The 14715-nt window shown below is 34.6% G+C and overlaps 2 protein-coding genes across 2 annotated transcripts; both read right to left on the bottom strand.

Annotated features, from left to right (window-relative positions):
• Positions 1-9582: 9582 nt before the first annotated feature.
• LOC128921661 (uncharacterized) lies at positions 9583-10667 on the bottom strand. Its single transcript, XM_054229821.1, has 4 exons — positions 10556-10667; positions 10310-10512; positions 10087-10252; positions 9583-10025 (listed from the first exon to the last, which is right to left on the bottom strand). Exons 1-4 carry the CDS (start codon positions 10665-10667, stop codon positions 9583-9585), a joined length of 924 nt encoding a protein of 307 aa, XP_054085796.1.
• Positions 10668-10738: 71 nt separating this feature from the next.
• LOC128921594 (uncharacterized) lies at positions 10739-11778 on the bottom strand. The gene is made up of 2 exons (XM_054229658.1): positions 11270-11778; positions 10739-11115 (listed from the first exon to the last, which is right to left on the bottom strand). The coding sequence occupies exons 1-2, from the start codon at positions 11507-11509 to the stop codon at positions 10756-10758; spliced, it is 600 nt and encodes a 199-aa protein (XP_054085633.1). The 5' UTR covers positions 11510-11778; the 3' UTR covers positions 10739-10755.
• Positions 11779-14715: the final 2937 nt, after the last annotated feature.

Genomic DNA, 14715 nt, shown 5'->3' with positions numbered 1-14715 from the left:
TCGCATTTTTGATATTTTCATTAGACATTAGACATTATTCGAGTAGAATTAGACCGGAATCATGATTTTACACCAACTATGAACGATTTCCTGCTATAATGACGTCATTAAGACACTTCTGTTATTAACCATAATTTTGAAGAATTTCAGTTCTCAGTGACATGGCGAGCAATTCCTCCTTCAATGTCCGGCATTCGCCACACTTAAGTTAAAGTACCCCGGTTGGCATATTTTCGGCGAACCTAGCGAAGCGACTGGAATTGACATTAACCGACGTAAGAACATTATAATAAAGTTCAAATAAGTCCAAGCGCTTTGTCGCATCAGAAGTGTCTTAGTGATCCGTTAGGAGTTTTCCGGGTGTCACAATGGACAGTCGAATCTGTCTAAGTGAGATTCTCTGCGTCTGTGGAGATCTACCACTTAACCTAACCTAACATGACGATGATATTCTGAAAAGCATGGGATCGATATAAACTCGTCGATATCAAGTTGTATCAGATATACTCCAAAGTCAGGGAAAGTTTAGCTTAATTGAAATAGTCCAATTTGAAATTTGGAGACATTCCAGCTATATTCTCCTTCTTCTTTATTGGCGCAGGCATCACTTACGCGGTTTTAGCCGTATCAACAACAGCGCGCCATTCATCCGTTCATTCTCTTTTCCAACTGGTCTTTCCAACTGAGTGGAGGTTTTCCTCTTCCTCGACTTTCACCAGGGGTTACTGCATTGAACACTTTCAGAGCTGGAGCGTTTTCGTCCACAACATTTTGATAGAAGTGGAGACCAAAAGACAAATCTTAGTACAGCTTTGATATTCGGACATCATCTCCTTGTACCTGAAACTGTCAAATGGCTTCTAGAAACTCGATTTTAGATATGAAGATGGTACCATATAGAGTACCTCAAATGCCATATAGATAAGTACTAAGGTATGAAGCTTTTGAGAAAACTACTGCTATGACTAAAGCTATTGCAAAGAACTTCGGATTCGTGAAATCTAGAAAGAGTAATTACTTCCACTCAAAGTTATTACAATGAATATCCCACGGAGTCTTATTATTTCGAAAAAGCCTTCATAATGAATTTCTATAGATTTATTTGAATAAATTGTGATTGGAGAAAATCGGACTTCACAAGTACTTATAGAGCAATGACGACTACTGAACGTCCTAAAATCCCTAAATTATCAAGTCACAAGGCTATCTGACATAACTTTTTTAGAATTCTTTCTGTGAAATAAAATCCTTGACAAGGCTAACCACCAAAATTATATGTATACACCTTCCGACGAAAATTTAGAGAGAGTGTTGAAAAATATATCAAATCAAACCTGGAGATCATCGATTTGGTTTGCGATTAAATGATGTTAATAGAGATAGTTGGTTCAAGATTGCCTCTAGATTAATACTCCCGTATAGTTTTAGGTATTGACAAGAGATATAATTTTGTCATATTGAAGTAATAAATAAAATCCGATTCCATTCCAATTCACCCAAACAGAGTGCACATAAAATTTTAATTTGCCTTTAATGTGAAATTTTCCAATTTCATGCTCTACTCCACTTCCCAGCGAACGCGAAGCCAAGCTTTAAATCATGCGCTTTCTGCAATTTCTTATTCCAGCCCAGCGATGTGCAAATCGAAACTGAGTCACAAAGCGCCAGCGGGCATGACAAAAATGCATAAAGCCAGCGACTCACATACACCGACATATGTATAACGGGTCAGACAGGCGGACAGGCCGTCAAGGCGGATTGCCGAAGTCAGCGAATGAGACATAGGTCGAAGAAGGCGGCGGTAAAGGCTGCACTTATAAGAATTTATACAGTATATGTGAGTGTTTAAGACAGTCTGCGAGACAGTTCGATTAAACGAAACTAAATGAAAACGGCGTTATGCAAATTCGCAAATTTATGAGCTACGTCGCGGCATTAAGTCATTTCCATGGTTGACATACGCACACCAAATATACTCGCAGACGGAAATTTATATGGGGAGCTCAATGACAAAGCGTTTACCAACACTTGTATGAATGTGTGTGTATGTGTGCATGGCAGAAAGTATTAACTCCCCAACCATTCCAGAAAATGAAATACCAATTGACAATGCAATCTTGACTTAGCCAAGTGGCTTTTAGCGCTTAAGCTCTCTGGCCATGCTGCAAAGCGCGCGCTCTAAAAGGTAAGGCGCGCAATGGAGCGCCGAAAAAAATTTAAGTCGAGTCAATGTTTTGGCTTGATTGTCTGGCTTCTGGTGGCTGCGCCTGCAAGTGGTGCTTGACAAGCGGGGTTTAAATCGTGTGCTGTGATATTAATCGCTTTGCTGGGAAATGTCATGTCAATGAATGTCGCAACATGGTTACGTGGAATTTTTTTGCGCGTGACAACAACAATGTAGTTGCAACAAAAATGGTTGTTGTTATTATTTTTATTTTTTTTTTGCTGGATTTGTTACTTTTATTAAAAAAAAATGTTGTTGTAATTTTATGTTTTTGTTGTGGTTTAAATTTGTTGTTGCTTTTTTCAGCAGCTTTAAATCACGCCAGACACATGTAAGATGCTTTAGTTGAAAATTTACAGCTTTTACATGCCACACAGCTTAACAAATGCAAGTAGTAAGTCTTTTGTTGCATGCAACATTAAGCGCTTTACTTTGTGGTATGCTTAACGGGGCTTTGTTGGTAGCTGAAAATACTTTTATTTATTGCTACAATCAGCAAGGATTTATTTTTTTACATTTAATCGAAATTTTGTCAAACGGTAGCGTGTAGCTTCTCCTTCTCCTTGCCACAATTTGCTACTACCACATTTTGTTGCTTTCTTCTCTTCTGCAGGGTTGATTTCTATACGCATTGTAATTTAAAACACAGCAGAAAATGAGTTACTAATGCCAAACGCCTGTTTATATGCAATAAACCGTGATTTTTATCGCATAAATGACGCGCTCGCTTGCAACATTATACCGTTACAATTATCAGCAAGCGCGTGCGGGGCACGTGCACTGATTAGTTTGTCAGCAACGAAATACATATGCAAGTCATATAAATTGCAAAAATATACACCAAAATCTGACAACCAATAGACGTCGTTATAGCGCTTACAGGGGTTACTAGATATAAATCTATTTTAATGAACCCAAAAATTTCCGAACTTTCATTTGCTGCACACCGTGGAGTAACCCTATTTTGCTGTTATAAATGTAAAAACTCGCATAAGCCGCGTCTATATCAGCCAAACAGAAAGCTTACATCTGTGACCCGTCGAAACAACCAACGGCAGACCTTGCATCTGGTGCCCGGTAAAGATTTTCCCATAACTGCATAATGTTACAGCGCTGTTTGTTGTTAAGTTACAGAGGGATTTTATTGTCGCATGAAATACAGAAAGGTTGTACTCCCCAACGCACTAAAACTTACCATACATTTGCCTCCAACAATCACGCCCTCTCTCTCGCACGCTGGCGCTCAAAGTTCGCGTACTCTCCTTGTCTCTCTTCGTATAGTGTCCTGCGCAAAAACAAGCTCTCATTAAGACAGCAAAGCTCCCCAACATGTAATAGTTAGTACGGTTGCTATGGCAATATGGCGCTCGTCAACTGCAGCCGCACCTGTTTTAACGGTATTTTTACTTTGGGGAGCATTTATCCAATGAAGTTGTGTTCGTATTCGTGAGTCCATATATATAAGTTTGAGTTTGCAGCAAAATTTTGTTGCTATATTCTATGTATTCCTTCGTGTCGGCCATTTTGAATATGCTAATTACCAGTACTCATCGGTTTTGTTGCAGAAAAAACTATAACGGCGTTGACGATATTGATTTTTTCTTAGCTCCCTTGAATACACAAAAGATTTCATTTCTATTGTATCACAATGAATGCTTTAAATTTTAGTCTATGATGAAGTTTTAAGGGTTTTTATTGCGTAATTGGAACTTTAAAAAATGATAAATAAGAAAATCAAATTTCATAGAGAGTAGCAGACCTGCTAGGACTCACCGGATTCACCGGATCTCATGCTAAATTTTTCATTCATTCATTTCATTTTCTAACCTTATTTTTTTTTGTATTTTCAGGTGTAAGCCTCCCAAGAAATATGCCGGTAAGTCCCTTTAAATATTTTTAATATTTTTTTCCAATATCTTTCGATAAAACCACGAACGTCTTCTATTTAAAATTTAAATTGAGGAAAAACTCCTAAATTCCTAACATCAATGCATTCAATCGAACTTTAACCGTTATATCACCATATTTGATTTGTTTTCAAAACGTATAAGTACATGCAAAACAAACCAAATATGTATACCAAAAAATCTCAATTCCCCTATCTCAAATTCTAAACACCTTTTTATGTCGACAAGCATGCGATTTGCACGAAAAAATGTTTTTGTTCATAATATATTCGTGATTTGCGGGGAAAAAAGGAATAAAATGAATTAACCATTTGATTGCTTAACAAATACTTTAAAGTCGAAACAATCAAAAGCGTTGACAGATTTTGATTTCTATGCAAATTTTGGAATGAACGAGTGTCCAATTTGATATGCAAATTCGGCAACACACACACACATACACACACTAATACATATTTATGCCCATTGCAAGTGAGCAATTCCTAAAAAAGTCAGCGAGAAACGCCTTAAAAATCGCTCGAACATCGTATGCCTTTTTGATGAAAATGTACAAAATCGAAATTGATTTCTGTCGACGCGTTGTTTGCATAATTTGTTACACGAGAAATACCAAAAAAATGGTATCAAATCGAAAAGTGAATTAATAATTGAGGCAGATAAGGGCTTTGTAAATGGGCATGGCGTCGATTAGTGGTGGAATAACTCTATTGAAGCGATTCGCCATATATGTTGAGATTTTGGATTAAATTATATGGAAATTAGAACTACAAAAATATCGATTATTGGTACTATCGATAATATTACAATATGCAATCGATTATTTATCCATGATTTTAAAGCATCTTCTTAAGGGGCTATACCAGTGTAAGCCATGAAAAATTAGGCGATTCTCGTGATTTTTTTTTTTTAAGAAAGTACTCGATCGAATGTTTCGAAGTAATAAGTTATATTTCCAGCTATATTTTAAGATTTTTTTTTACAAAAATATTGAAAATTAAAGGAGTTATGTGCTGTCTTAAGAGGTACAAAAACTATCAAAAATTAAAAAAATAACGTAGTTCTGAAAAAAATGTCGTTTTTTTAGGTAATAAAATGGTAGCTTTTTTAAGGCCAAATTGACAATTTTTTATCAATCAATTCTAAATCAAAAAGATCATTGTATAGTAAATATATTCAAGAACATTCAGTTTAAATTTGTCGATCGAAATGTCAGTCGATCGGCCAATCTTTGGTTGAGTTATGATGTCAGCAGTTTTGAGTAAAGTTTCGACTATGGGTATAAGCCTGCGAGCGGTCGCTCTTCAGAACGCTGCCATTCAAAAACTTTTCAAGATACGACCTTACCGCTTTCTCAGAATATTTTTGAAAGTATTAACTATCGAATCAGCAAAAAAAAAAAATGATTTTTTTGAAAGTCCCACACTGTATAGCCTCTTAAGGTTATTCTACAACACTAACCTACTCTCCTTATGACCTAATACAGCTACAACGCATTTTCGAAATTTTAATAACTTTCTCATTCGAGTGGAAAGAAATATTAATTCATCAATCGATAATTTTCCAATTCTGGTTAACATAACTGTTCATAACTTGAGATATAAAGAAATAAGAGAGTAGATAATGAACTTAATTAATAAAACGTAACGTGGTCGGCTCTAGACTGAAGAGTAGGTAATTTGGGGAGTAGGCGATACAGTGTTATTCGCCTTTCGCCTTTCGCTGGAAAAACTTACCTATCTCATGCCCGTTCTAACATAACCAAACTAATATCCAATGGATAGTTTCAATATTCTTGTAAATAAATAAATAAATAATATCCAATGGGACTTCCCAATCTATTTGAAAGCATTATTTAAGGCAAGTCCCACAAATTGTTTATCGAAAATATTATTCTCTGAACACATTGTTCTTTATTTTCGATAAAAACGACTCTGAACTGAAGGCTTATTGAATTTTTTGTTCTCGAAAGCCAAAAGTAACTTCAGTGACATACTATAAGTCAGCACTAGCACAAAAGTTGTACGAAAGATGTGAGACGTCACTGCTCGGCTCTTTTTGAACAAATATTTGACAGATCGCTTTAATGGGCATAAACATGGACGATATACTTTGATGTATTCCTAGTAGAGATGATAAACTCTCCGTAAGATAATATTGGGCGTGAATACAAATATAGATACAGAACACATAGATATAAAAAACTAAGGGCCAAATATTCCAGATTATATATGAGTTATCCAGTGTCATCAAAGTACTGAATATTAAGGCACATTTTTTCATGAGTACGTTTCACATGCCACACTTAACTCCATTCCTCGCTCTTTAATCAATATGCCCACATTTTCTGAGAGCTTTTAGATTATATCAACTATATATTATACACTAACCCTCACTGAACACAGTTCCGGAATTACAAAGCTACACAGAGCGAAATGGCCACCTAAAATGCCCTGTAAATTAGAACAAAGTTTAGAAGATTCCTCTTAAATTTCTCTCCAATAAGATGCCCATCTTATTATTACTGGATATCACTTCTTAATAAAAATGTGAAGATAAAACGTTAAACTAAGGTGAAAACCTTTTCAATATAATTTAGGAGATGACGCTTAGAATTTAGATGATATCCTTTTCAGTGAAATTTAATAGATAACCTATGAAACTAAGGTGAAAACCTTTTCAATATTATTAAGAAGGTGACCCTTAGAATTAAGAGGAAACGCTTCTTAATAAAATCAAGTAGATAACCCGTAAAACTAAGCAGAAACTCTCCTTAACATAAATAAGATGGGAAGTCTTAATTATTATTGGAACATCATCTTAATTTTAACAAGCCGATGATCTTATCAATTTGATGTTATTTTCCCCTAAATTGAAATTAATACTTTCTGAAAATAAATATAACACGAGTTTTTTTATAACTTTTTTTATTTTTTAATTCAGCATTAGCATAACTATAGCTAGTTTAAATACTTATGTATATATAATTAAAATTGACTTTACATACTTCCTGGTAATTTTTATAACATAAATAATTGACAAACTTGTAATTGTATGAAAGGTATTTTTACCAATATTTTTTGGCTCTTAGAACTTTAAGACCATTATTTAAAACATAAAAATCTATTGGCGGACCATCTAAAGAATCAAATTTGATGAGAGTGTATGACCAAATATGATTGAAATCTCTCAGAAAAATTTAGACAACTATGACTTTTCACTACAATACTAATATTATTTTCGCTTATTAAGAAATCGCATATTTCGTAAATAAGAAAACTGTCTTTAGTAACTGAAACAATGTGTCCAATTTTGAACGTTTTTCCTCGGAAAATAACGGAATCTGTTTTTTTATATGAATTCAAATCGGATAAATTTAATGATGAAATGTAAATTTCTTTTGTAATAGGACATTGTTCTTTACAAACAATTTCGGCTTGAAAAAAGTTATTAGTTATAACTGAATTCGCAAATCTTATAGCTGATTTGATTCCCAGAGATAAAGGAATATTTATTCTGGATGTTATACTTCTGGCATATTTTTTATGAATTTGGTGTTCAGCCTCAAATCTAAATGACCATAGGTATTTTAGGGGGCCTAGTTTTTTAATAATAGTGGGGTAATGTACAAGGTTGTGGTGTTTGGGTTTTAAAGTATCCTTAAACATACATTGATATAACCTGTTGTGTTCTTCAATCAACACTTGAAGTTTAATTAAGAGATCGTCGTCGAAATTTGGCAATAACACATAGTCAATTAGTTTAATGAAAGGAACTAAAAATTTGTAAACAGAATCATTCGGTGGGATAAGGTCGCCAATCATAAGTAATACTAAGTGGGAAAAAGTTTGCATTTGCTTCGCGTTCATTTTAAAATTAGCGTTCTTTATGTGCTCTTTTTTTACAGGAGGAGAAACATTACCGATTTCTGTTTGCCCATATTGGAACATTTGCTTCCGGGAATTAAAAGTTTCCAAAGTGAACATTTTTTTTTCGTATATAAAGTAATGTAATATTTTACTAAAATTATATTTGCATACACCACTGAATAAATCATGCATAATATCACATGAAATGTTATCGGTGACGTGAAAAAACGAAAGAGAATTGAATACAGAGTTATATTTTATACCATTTAAAGCTGGGTCATTTAATGTAATATCAAGTTCATAATTGGTATTGTTTCTTAAAGAATCGGAATATTCGATACAATCAATGCGTGTTTCGTTTTTGTTGCGTTTGCATACTCTACAAAATGAATTTGATGAAAATGAACTATTGTATCCTAAAGCTGTGTTTAGACCAAGGTTATCACCTAATATTTGAGCAAGCCGAATGTAAACTTGGATATGTTGACCACCTATGTCAATACTCAAACCATCGACATATAATTTCTTTAAAATATCTATAAGTGGAGTGAAGGCAATATTAAAACCATATTCACATATATCTGAACTTTTCATAAATCCGCATACAAATACATTCATGAGCCTACCAGCTTGATAATTAGGGATTGTTGGAAAAGTGTAATAAATTCCACATATTTTCTGTTGGCAGGATTTCGAGCCTAGGGGATCATTGATCTCAAAATCGTCCATGTATAAGAAAAGTGGTATTTTCAACTTGCCTTCATCGAATTTCGCAGTTTTCCAAAGATCTCCATTTATAAAATTACAATATGAAGCAAATTTTGAAATGATTTCAACATTGGCAATAATTGATTCCCATACCCCTTCACTTTCAAAAAATTGTTTTATTTGAAAAGGTATGTCATTCAATACTATTTCTGCTTTAGCGCTAGTTAAAGTCGGATTATTATTTAAAATAATTCCAGACAATTCATTGCTTATTACATATTTTTGCGGATGTTTAAAATGCTTCAAGTTTTCCAATTCTTTAAGAAACTTATACTCAGAATCCACATTTTTAAATGGTTCAGATAAATTTCTCAATATTTCATTAGATAGGACTTTATTTTCAAAATTTTGAATCAACGGGTTAACCATTTCTACTATTGGAGCCATAATACGTTCTTTTATAGATTTTTGAATACTAAGAACGTCTTTTCTCGAAAAATGTGGATGATTGTGCAGTTCAAGAGTAAATTCAAGAACTGAATGCTTGAAGTTTGCAAGACTTGGAAGGGGATACTCATCACGATACTGTAATTGTGTAAGTGGCTCTTGAGAAACTAAAGATTGACCTAAATCATTATTTACCGAGGAAAAACTCACAGTTTTATGCTTTTCTAAGTGCTTTCGAAACCTATACACATTGTGAAATATTTGATTGCAATTTTCCTCTTTGCAAACATATTTTGCTATGGACTGAAGCCCATGATCTTCCTTTAAATGATTTATAAGTAAACATGAAGTTAAGTGGGGTTTGTGACATAAATAGCAAGCAAATTTGAACATTTTTAACAATTAAAAAGAAAAGAAAGAAAATAAAAAATTAGTTATCTAACTTGCTGAGTAAATTTGAAACTGAAGGAAAATCTTCAGACTTAAGCCCAAAAAAGTATTGTTCTAAAAATACCCAAACTTGCTTGCTATTATGGGAATATTCAATTTGGAATACATAACTTAACTTAATAATACAGTCGACGCATTTCATTAAAGTGGGGCACTTCCACTTAAGCCCGTCGCAAAATATAAAGAATTCTGATATACTTGTATAGTCCTCACCTACTGCAATGATGTAAGGCTGCAAATGCTGTTTTTCAATCGCGTATTGCTCAATTTTGGACGAAATCTTTGGTAATATATCATTTGGTGTAGTTGCTAGTATTATAAACTCTGATTGAGCGTCACCAATCGTTGGTTTGTGGGTTTTACTCCGACGCTGTGGTTGAAGAACCGCATGGAGCAGTAACAACACAATGCAATATTTAGAATCTGGAATTATAAATTAATCCAATATATAAATATTTTAATATTGTTTTTCATGTTTTTTTACCATTTGATAAATCTTTGTAAAGGAGTTTCGAAAGTAGTAACTCTCGGCTGGCTTGGTCTTTTACTTCCGCATTTAAGACAGGAAGGATTACTTTATAAAACTTGTCAAGTTTTAAGAATAACTCGTTTCCAATATCTGGATGCATGTCATTAAAATCAATATCAACCTGTTATAATTGAATAATGTTTAATTTGAAAATAAATACTTTGTGTTTTTTTCTTACCAATTCGTAACCGTTAAAGTCATTGTAACGCGGGCAGTCTGCTAGCAAATCCGATAGAGATCCCTTACATTTATTTCTAAACGTGCATGTATCTAACCAAAACTTTTTAACTTTTTCCCAAGGTGTGCAGTTATGTGCCAACCAACACTTTTTTTCCAAAACGTTATCTGCAGTGCAAGAAGTTAAATTAAATATTGTTAAAACTACAAATTATTTTATAAAGTAGGAGTAAAAAGTATTGCACACCGTCAAAAACATCTTCATAAGCTTCCTGGGTAACAGAATTGGATTTGTTTTCCAACTTTATAGCATTAGCCCAACGCGAGAACAATTTACCACTCGGATTCTTTTTCCCCATTTTTCTTTCCAAAAAGTAAAATTCCTAATATATAAGAGTAACAAAAAAATGTTGTAAGTTTTTAGTAGTTGTAATCGAATTCGTGCAATTACCTTACCTTCTTTTCTTTAGGAAATACCGCAACAATTTCATTCGCCCATTCCCTCATATCTGAGTATTGCATTTTGCGTCCTAAACCAATATAGTTGTCAACGATGCAATGTGTTAAATTTTTTTGGTTTTTACTGTCCAAGTAGCCATGCTTTTCTTGATAACTTAAAGCAAGTTGTCCCTTTACTGATGTTTTTAAAAGCTCGCGTAGATTGAAATTCTTTGTTTGAGGCGAACAAGGTAGCATACTACATTCTCCCGAATTGACGGAAGACAAATCACTGGATATTTTTTTCAGCCAATCTAAGACTTCGGTGTTTGCAGTTTGTGTCTCTTGGTCACAAATAAATGGAATACCCTTAAAAACAGAATCCACACACTAACTTTCAAATTAAAATTACTTAAAATTTGGCTTTTAGAGCAAAATTAAAGTTTTTTCTTGGGCGATTACTTGCGTTGTGCATAGCTCTATAAACAGAATTGATAATTTAAAAATAAAGGAATCATCTTACCTTTTTTGTTCGCCACTCCCTCAAACCGGCTTTAAATTTTATGCGTTCTCCGAAATATTTTGCGTCACATCTATTGAAAAAAGCGTCAACGTCGTCAATTTGCATTTTCTCAAGAATGAGAAAGGAATTAACCCCCCGTTCAATCAGGGTATCAATTATTTCATTTAGCAAGCCCCAAGATTTTAATAATTCCAAGAATTCATCGTTTCCTTGGCTTGGTTCACCATATATATCGCACATTTTGAATATAATATAATAATACAACTAATATAATAACACAACTAGCACGCAATACAACACAAGAGCAACTGAAATGTGACACTTCACAACTTCACAAAAAAGCAACGGGATAAAAAGAAAATCACTGTCGCCAAGTAAAATTTTTCTAAGTTAGCTGATGCAATATATGTACATACATACATTAATTTGTACGTATGTACGCACAACAAAGCAACGGGATAAAAAGAATATCACTGTCGCCAATTTTTTTTTTTTTTTAAATTGGCTGATGCAATATACAAACATTAATATGTATGTATGTACGCATTTTGAGACGTTAATAGCAAATTTTAAATTAATAAGAACTCTTTTTAAAATAAAAGGTTTTTCTTTTTAATAAATTTAATAAGGTTCTAGTAAAAATAAGTGGATGTCCTTATTGATTTGCTCTTTAATAGTTTTCTCATAAAAACAAGTAGATTTCTTCTTACCATTGAATTTTTTGACAAAATTACAAAAACAAATTAATAAATAAGAAGTTATCTTTTTATTTTCAGCCGGTTTTCTTTTCAATAGATTTTAGAAGAAATTTAAGCTAAAATTAAGAAGACATTCTAGTAAAATTTTCTTCAATTTTTTCCCCCCTAGCTCTCCTCGCCCTAAAAGCTTTTTTAGAAGTCAATCTTATTGATTATAGGTGAAGTTTTTGGCTCTGTGTATGTATATGAAACTATTATTTAATTCTCATGGGTCCGCAACCCAATCCACGGGACTTACAAGCTAGTACAATGGGTGACTTTCAAGATTTGTTTATTCAGAAAAATGTCCAAAAAATTATAATTAATCTTCCGAAGGAATTTAATTTCGAGTCTAGTTGAAAAAAAAAGATATTTATTATTTGCCGAATTTGAGAACCAGACAAATTTCATTGTGTGGTTTTGAAAATAAAAAATATACACCTATAATGAAAAACAATTACATATTTATATAAACACCTAATTATGTACATACTTTATACCGAAAACCCTCAAATTGGGCTCGCTCGTAGAAAGCCACGTGCAACAGCACGAATAAGTGGCACAAATCAAATTCAAACCGAAATCAAATCGTAGCTCACGACTTGGACATTGACGACAACAGCGGTGACAATGACGACAAACAACAGTATGTGAATATATAAATATGTATGAATGTGTGTGTGAGCGTTGATATTTTGGGGTGACAAAGGCTTGTGGGTTGCTGTCGATGGCACGACTTGTAGGCGCAGCGCACAGTACCACAACAAAAACAAAATGTCAAAAAAACCGAAAAAAGCTGCCGTGAATCAGTGGAAATCAATGGTGGCCCTACGCGCAGTAAAACATTCGCCGATTATTCGATGGATTGTCAACAGACTTTAGGCTGCAGCTGGTGTCACTCGTGCAGCTGTCGAATGTGGAATGCTTTTTGTTCTTGTTATTCCTATTATTTTACCGTTTGCAGCTAAAGCTACTTTCGTACGTGGAACGCGTTGACGCGTTGGCGATGACTGGGCTGGTGCTTAGCGGCGGTGACCCCCAACCAACCGGGAGTACGGAGCGCTGTCAGTCTTGGCGACTCGTAAATTCTACAGACGTAAACAACGCCTAGTAGAGTTCAAAACATATATGTATTATATGTATATAAATACAGTTATAGCGGCATGAAAGTGTGGCGACCCACCGCTGCGCCAAAGTCCAACGGTGTGCGCTGCATAATGAAGCCACAAAAGGTTGACATTCTGCGGTGCCGCCAACAACAAGCGTTCGACAAACAGCGGTGACGGCGTTGACGACACGTGGCTGCCGATCACGATTATTACCCCGCACATACCGCACACACACAAACACAAACATACAAGCAAATACAGGAAAACATTAGCATAGAAATCGAAAGTATGTATAATAGCACGCGGTCAGCGGTCCGCCTCACTTACCTTTGCACCAAATGTGGAAAATATTTTTATAAAATTTATTGCTTTGCCTCAGCGAAATCACGCCGCCGCGCCGTTGCAACGCGTCCGCCAGCTGTTAATGCCAGTGAACTGCACCCGCGCTGCGAAGCATGAGCTGAGCGTAAGTCAACTGCGAAAGGGTTGCAATCGAGCAGCTGATTTACATATGCCACAAATTGTTAGTATGTATGTATATATGAGGCGAGCTATGTGCAGAATTCTCCAACAGTAGTCTTTCGATTCAAAAAAGTGTGGAGCGTGTCGACGAAAACATTACAGAGGACCGAATATATACGTACACTCAGACCAGCGAATGTTGGAAAATGCCTGTGGAAAACCTCTCTTCCAGAGAGAGAGAGAGAAAAAGTAAAGTAGTCAATATGGTTTGAGCTTCAAACTTGGACAACACTGTATCCCTTAAAATAAAGAGAATAACCGATCCTCAGTAGATTTCTAACCTCAATTTGGTTGGCAATATTTGAAATTCTACCAAAAATGAAACTTGATATCTCGTAATTCGCGATAATTTTTCAAAAATAAACCATCTATAAGATAAAAATGGATATAAAGACGACGTTTAAGCTGGTGGAGTTCTTCAAAAAGTCTGGGACGCGAGAGACACTGTATAAATTGAGCTTTACGTTAGAAATAAATCAGTCAGTATGTCAATCTAGACTAAGCCTAATAATACTAGTCACCCGACTAAAATTTTAGAGTTACTATAGAAGGTTGTGAAGACCTATTGCACAAAATATTTTGTTGACTGATCTCCTTTTTTTCGGAAGCCTAAAATTCTTATACCAAGCCTTGAAAATGAAACTCTCCATATATCAATACAAAGCTACTGGCAGATTTATATCGTATTAATAGGCTTTAGCTCAAAAGTGATGTGATCCAAGAAATGGGAGACCCTGACATATTTTTAGCTGTGTTTGCCTGAAAAAAGTCCGGGTTTTAAAGGAATTTGTAGGCGCGTTCCTTTACTCCCACATTTGAATTATTTTCAATTTTTTTCACTTAAATTCTCAGCGTTTATTGTTGTTGCTGTGCTTCCAACTTCTAATGCACAATAGTGCACGTTTCATTTTTTATGTCTCTTTTTTTAGTTCCTTCTCCATGCCAACACTAATTGACAGTTTGCCATGTCATGCGGTTGTTCGTTCGGCTGACGCGTGCCACACGACGGTCGTTGGTCTTATATTCCGTTTAATTGGTTGTATTCCCAGCTCGATGCTTTAAGAGAAGTTCTCCACAG

This window comes from Zeugodacus cucurbitae, chromosome 4 (genome assembly GCF_028554725.1).
Source record: "Zeugodacus cucurbitae isolate PBARC_wt_2022May chromosome 4, idZeuCucr1.2, whole genome shotgun sequence".
Classification (NCBI taxonomy): Eukaryota; Metazoa; Arthropoda; class Insecta; order Diptera; family Tephritidae; genus Zeugodacus; species Zeugodacus cucurbitae.
Note: the sequence above shows the minus strand (reverse complement) of the source record. Positions and strands in the feature narration are given on the sequence as shown.

Excerpts from the sequence above, each read along its gene's own strand:
- LOC128921594 (XM_054229658.1), bottom strand. The coding sequence starts at position 11,509 with ATGTGCGATATATATGGTGAACCAAGCCAAGGAAACGATGAATTCTTG. Across the intron at positions 11,116-11,269 it reads GGGAGTGGCGAACAAAAAAG|GGTATTCCATTTATTTGTGA; the intron begins GTAAGATGATTC and ends TCTGTTTTTAAG.
- LOC128921661 (XM_054229821.1), bottom strand. The coding sequence starts at position 10,667 with ATGGGGAAAAAGAATCCGAGTGGTAAATTGTTCTCGCGTTGGGCTAAT. Across the intron at positions 10,513-10,555 it reads TTATGAAGATGTTTTTGACG|TTTTAACAATATTTAATTTA; the intron begins GTGTGCAATACT and ends AATAATTTGTAG. Across the intron at positions 10,253-10,309 it reads ACTTTAACGGTTACGAATTG|GTTGATATTGATTTTAATGA; the intron begins GTAAGAAAAAAA and ends CAATTATAACAG.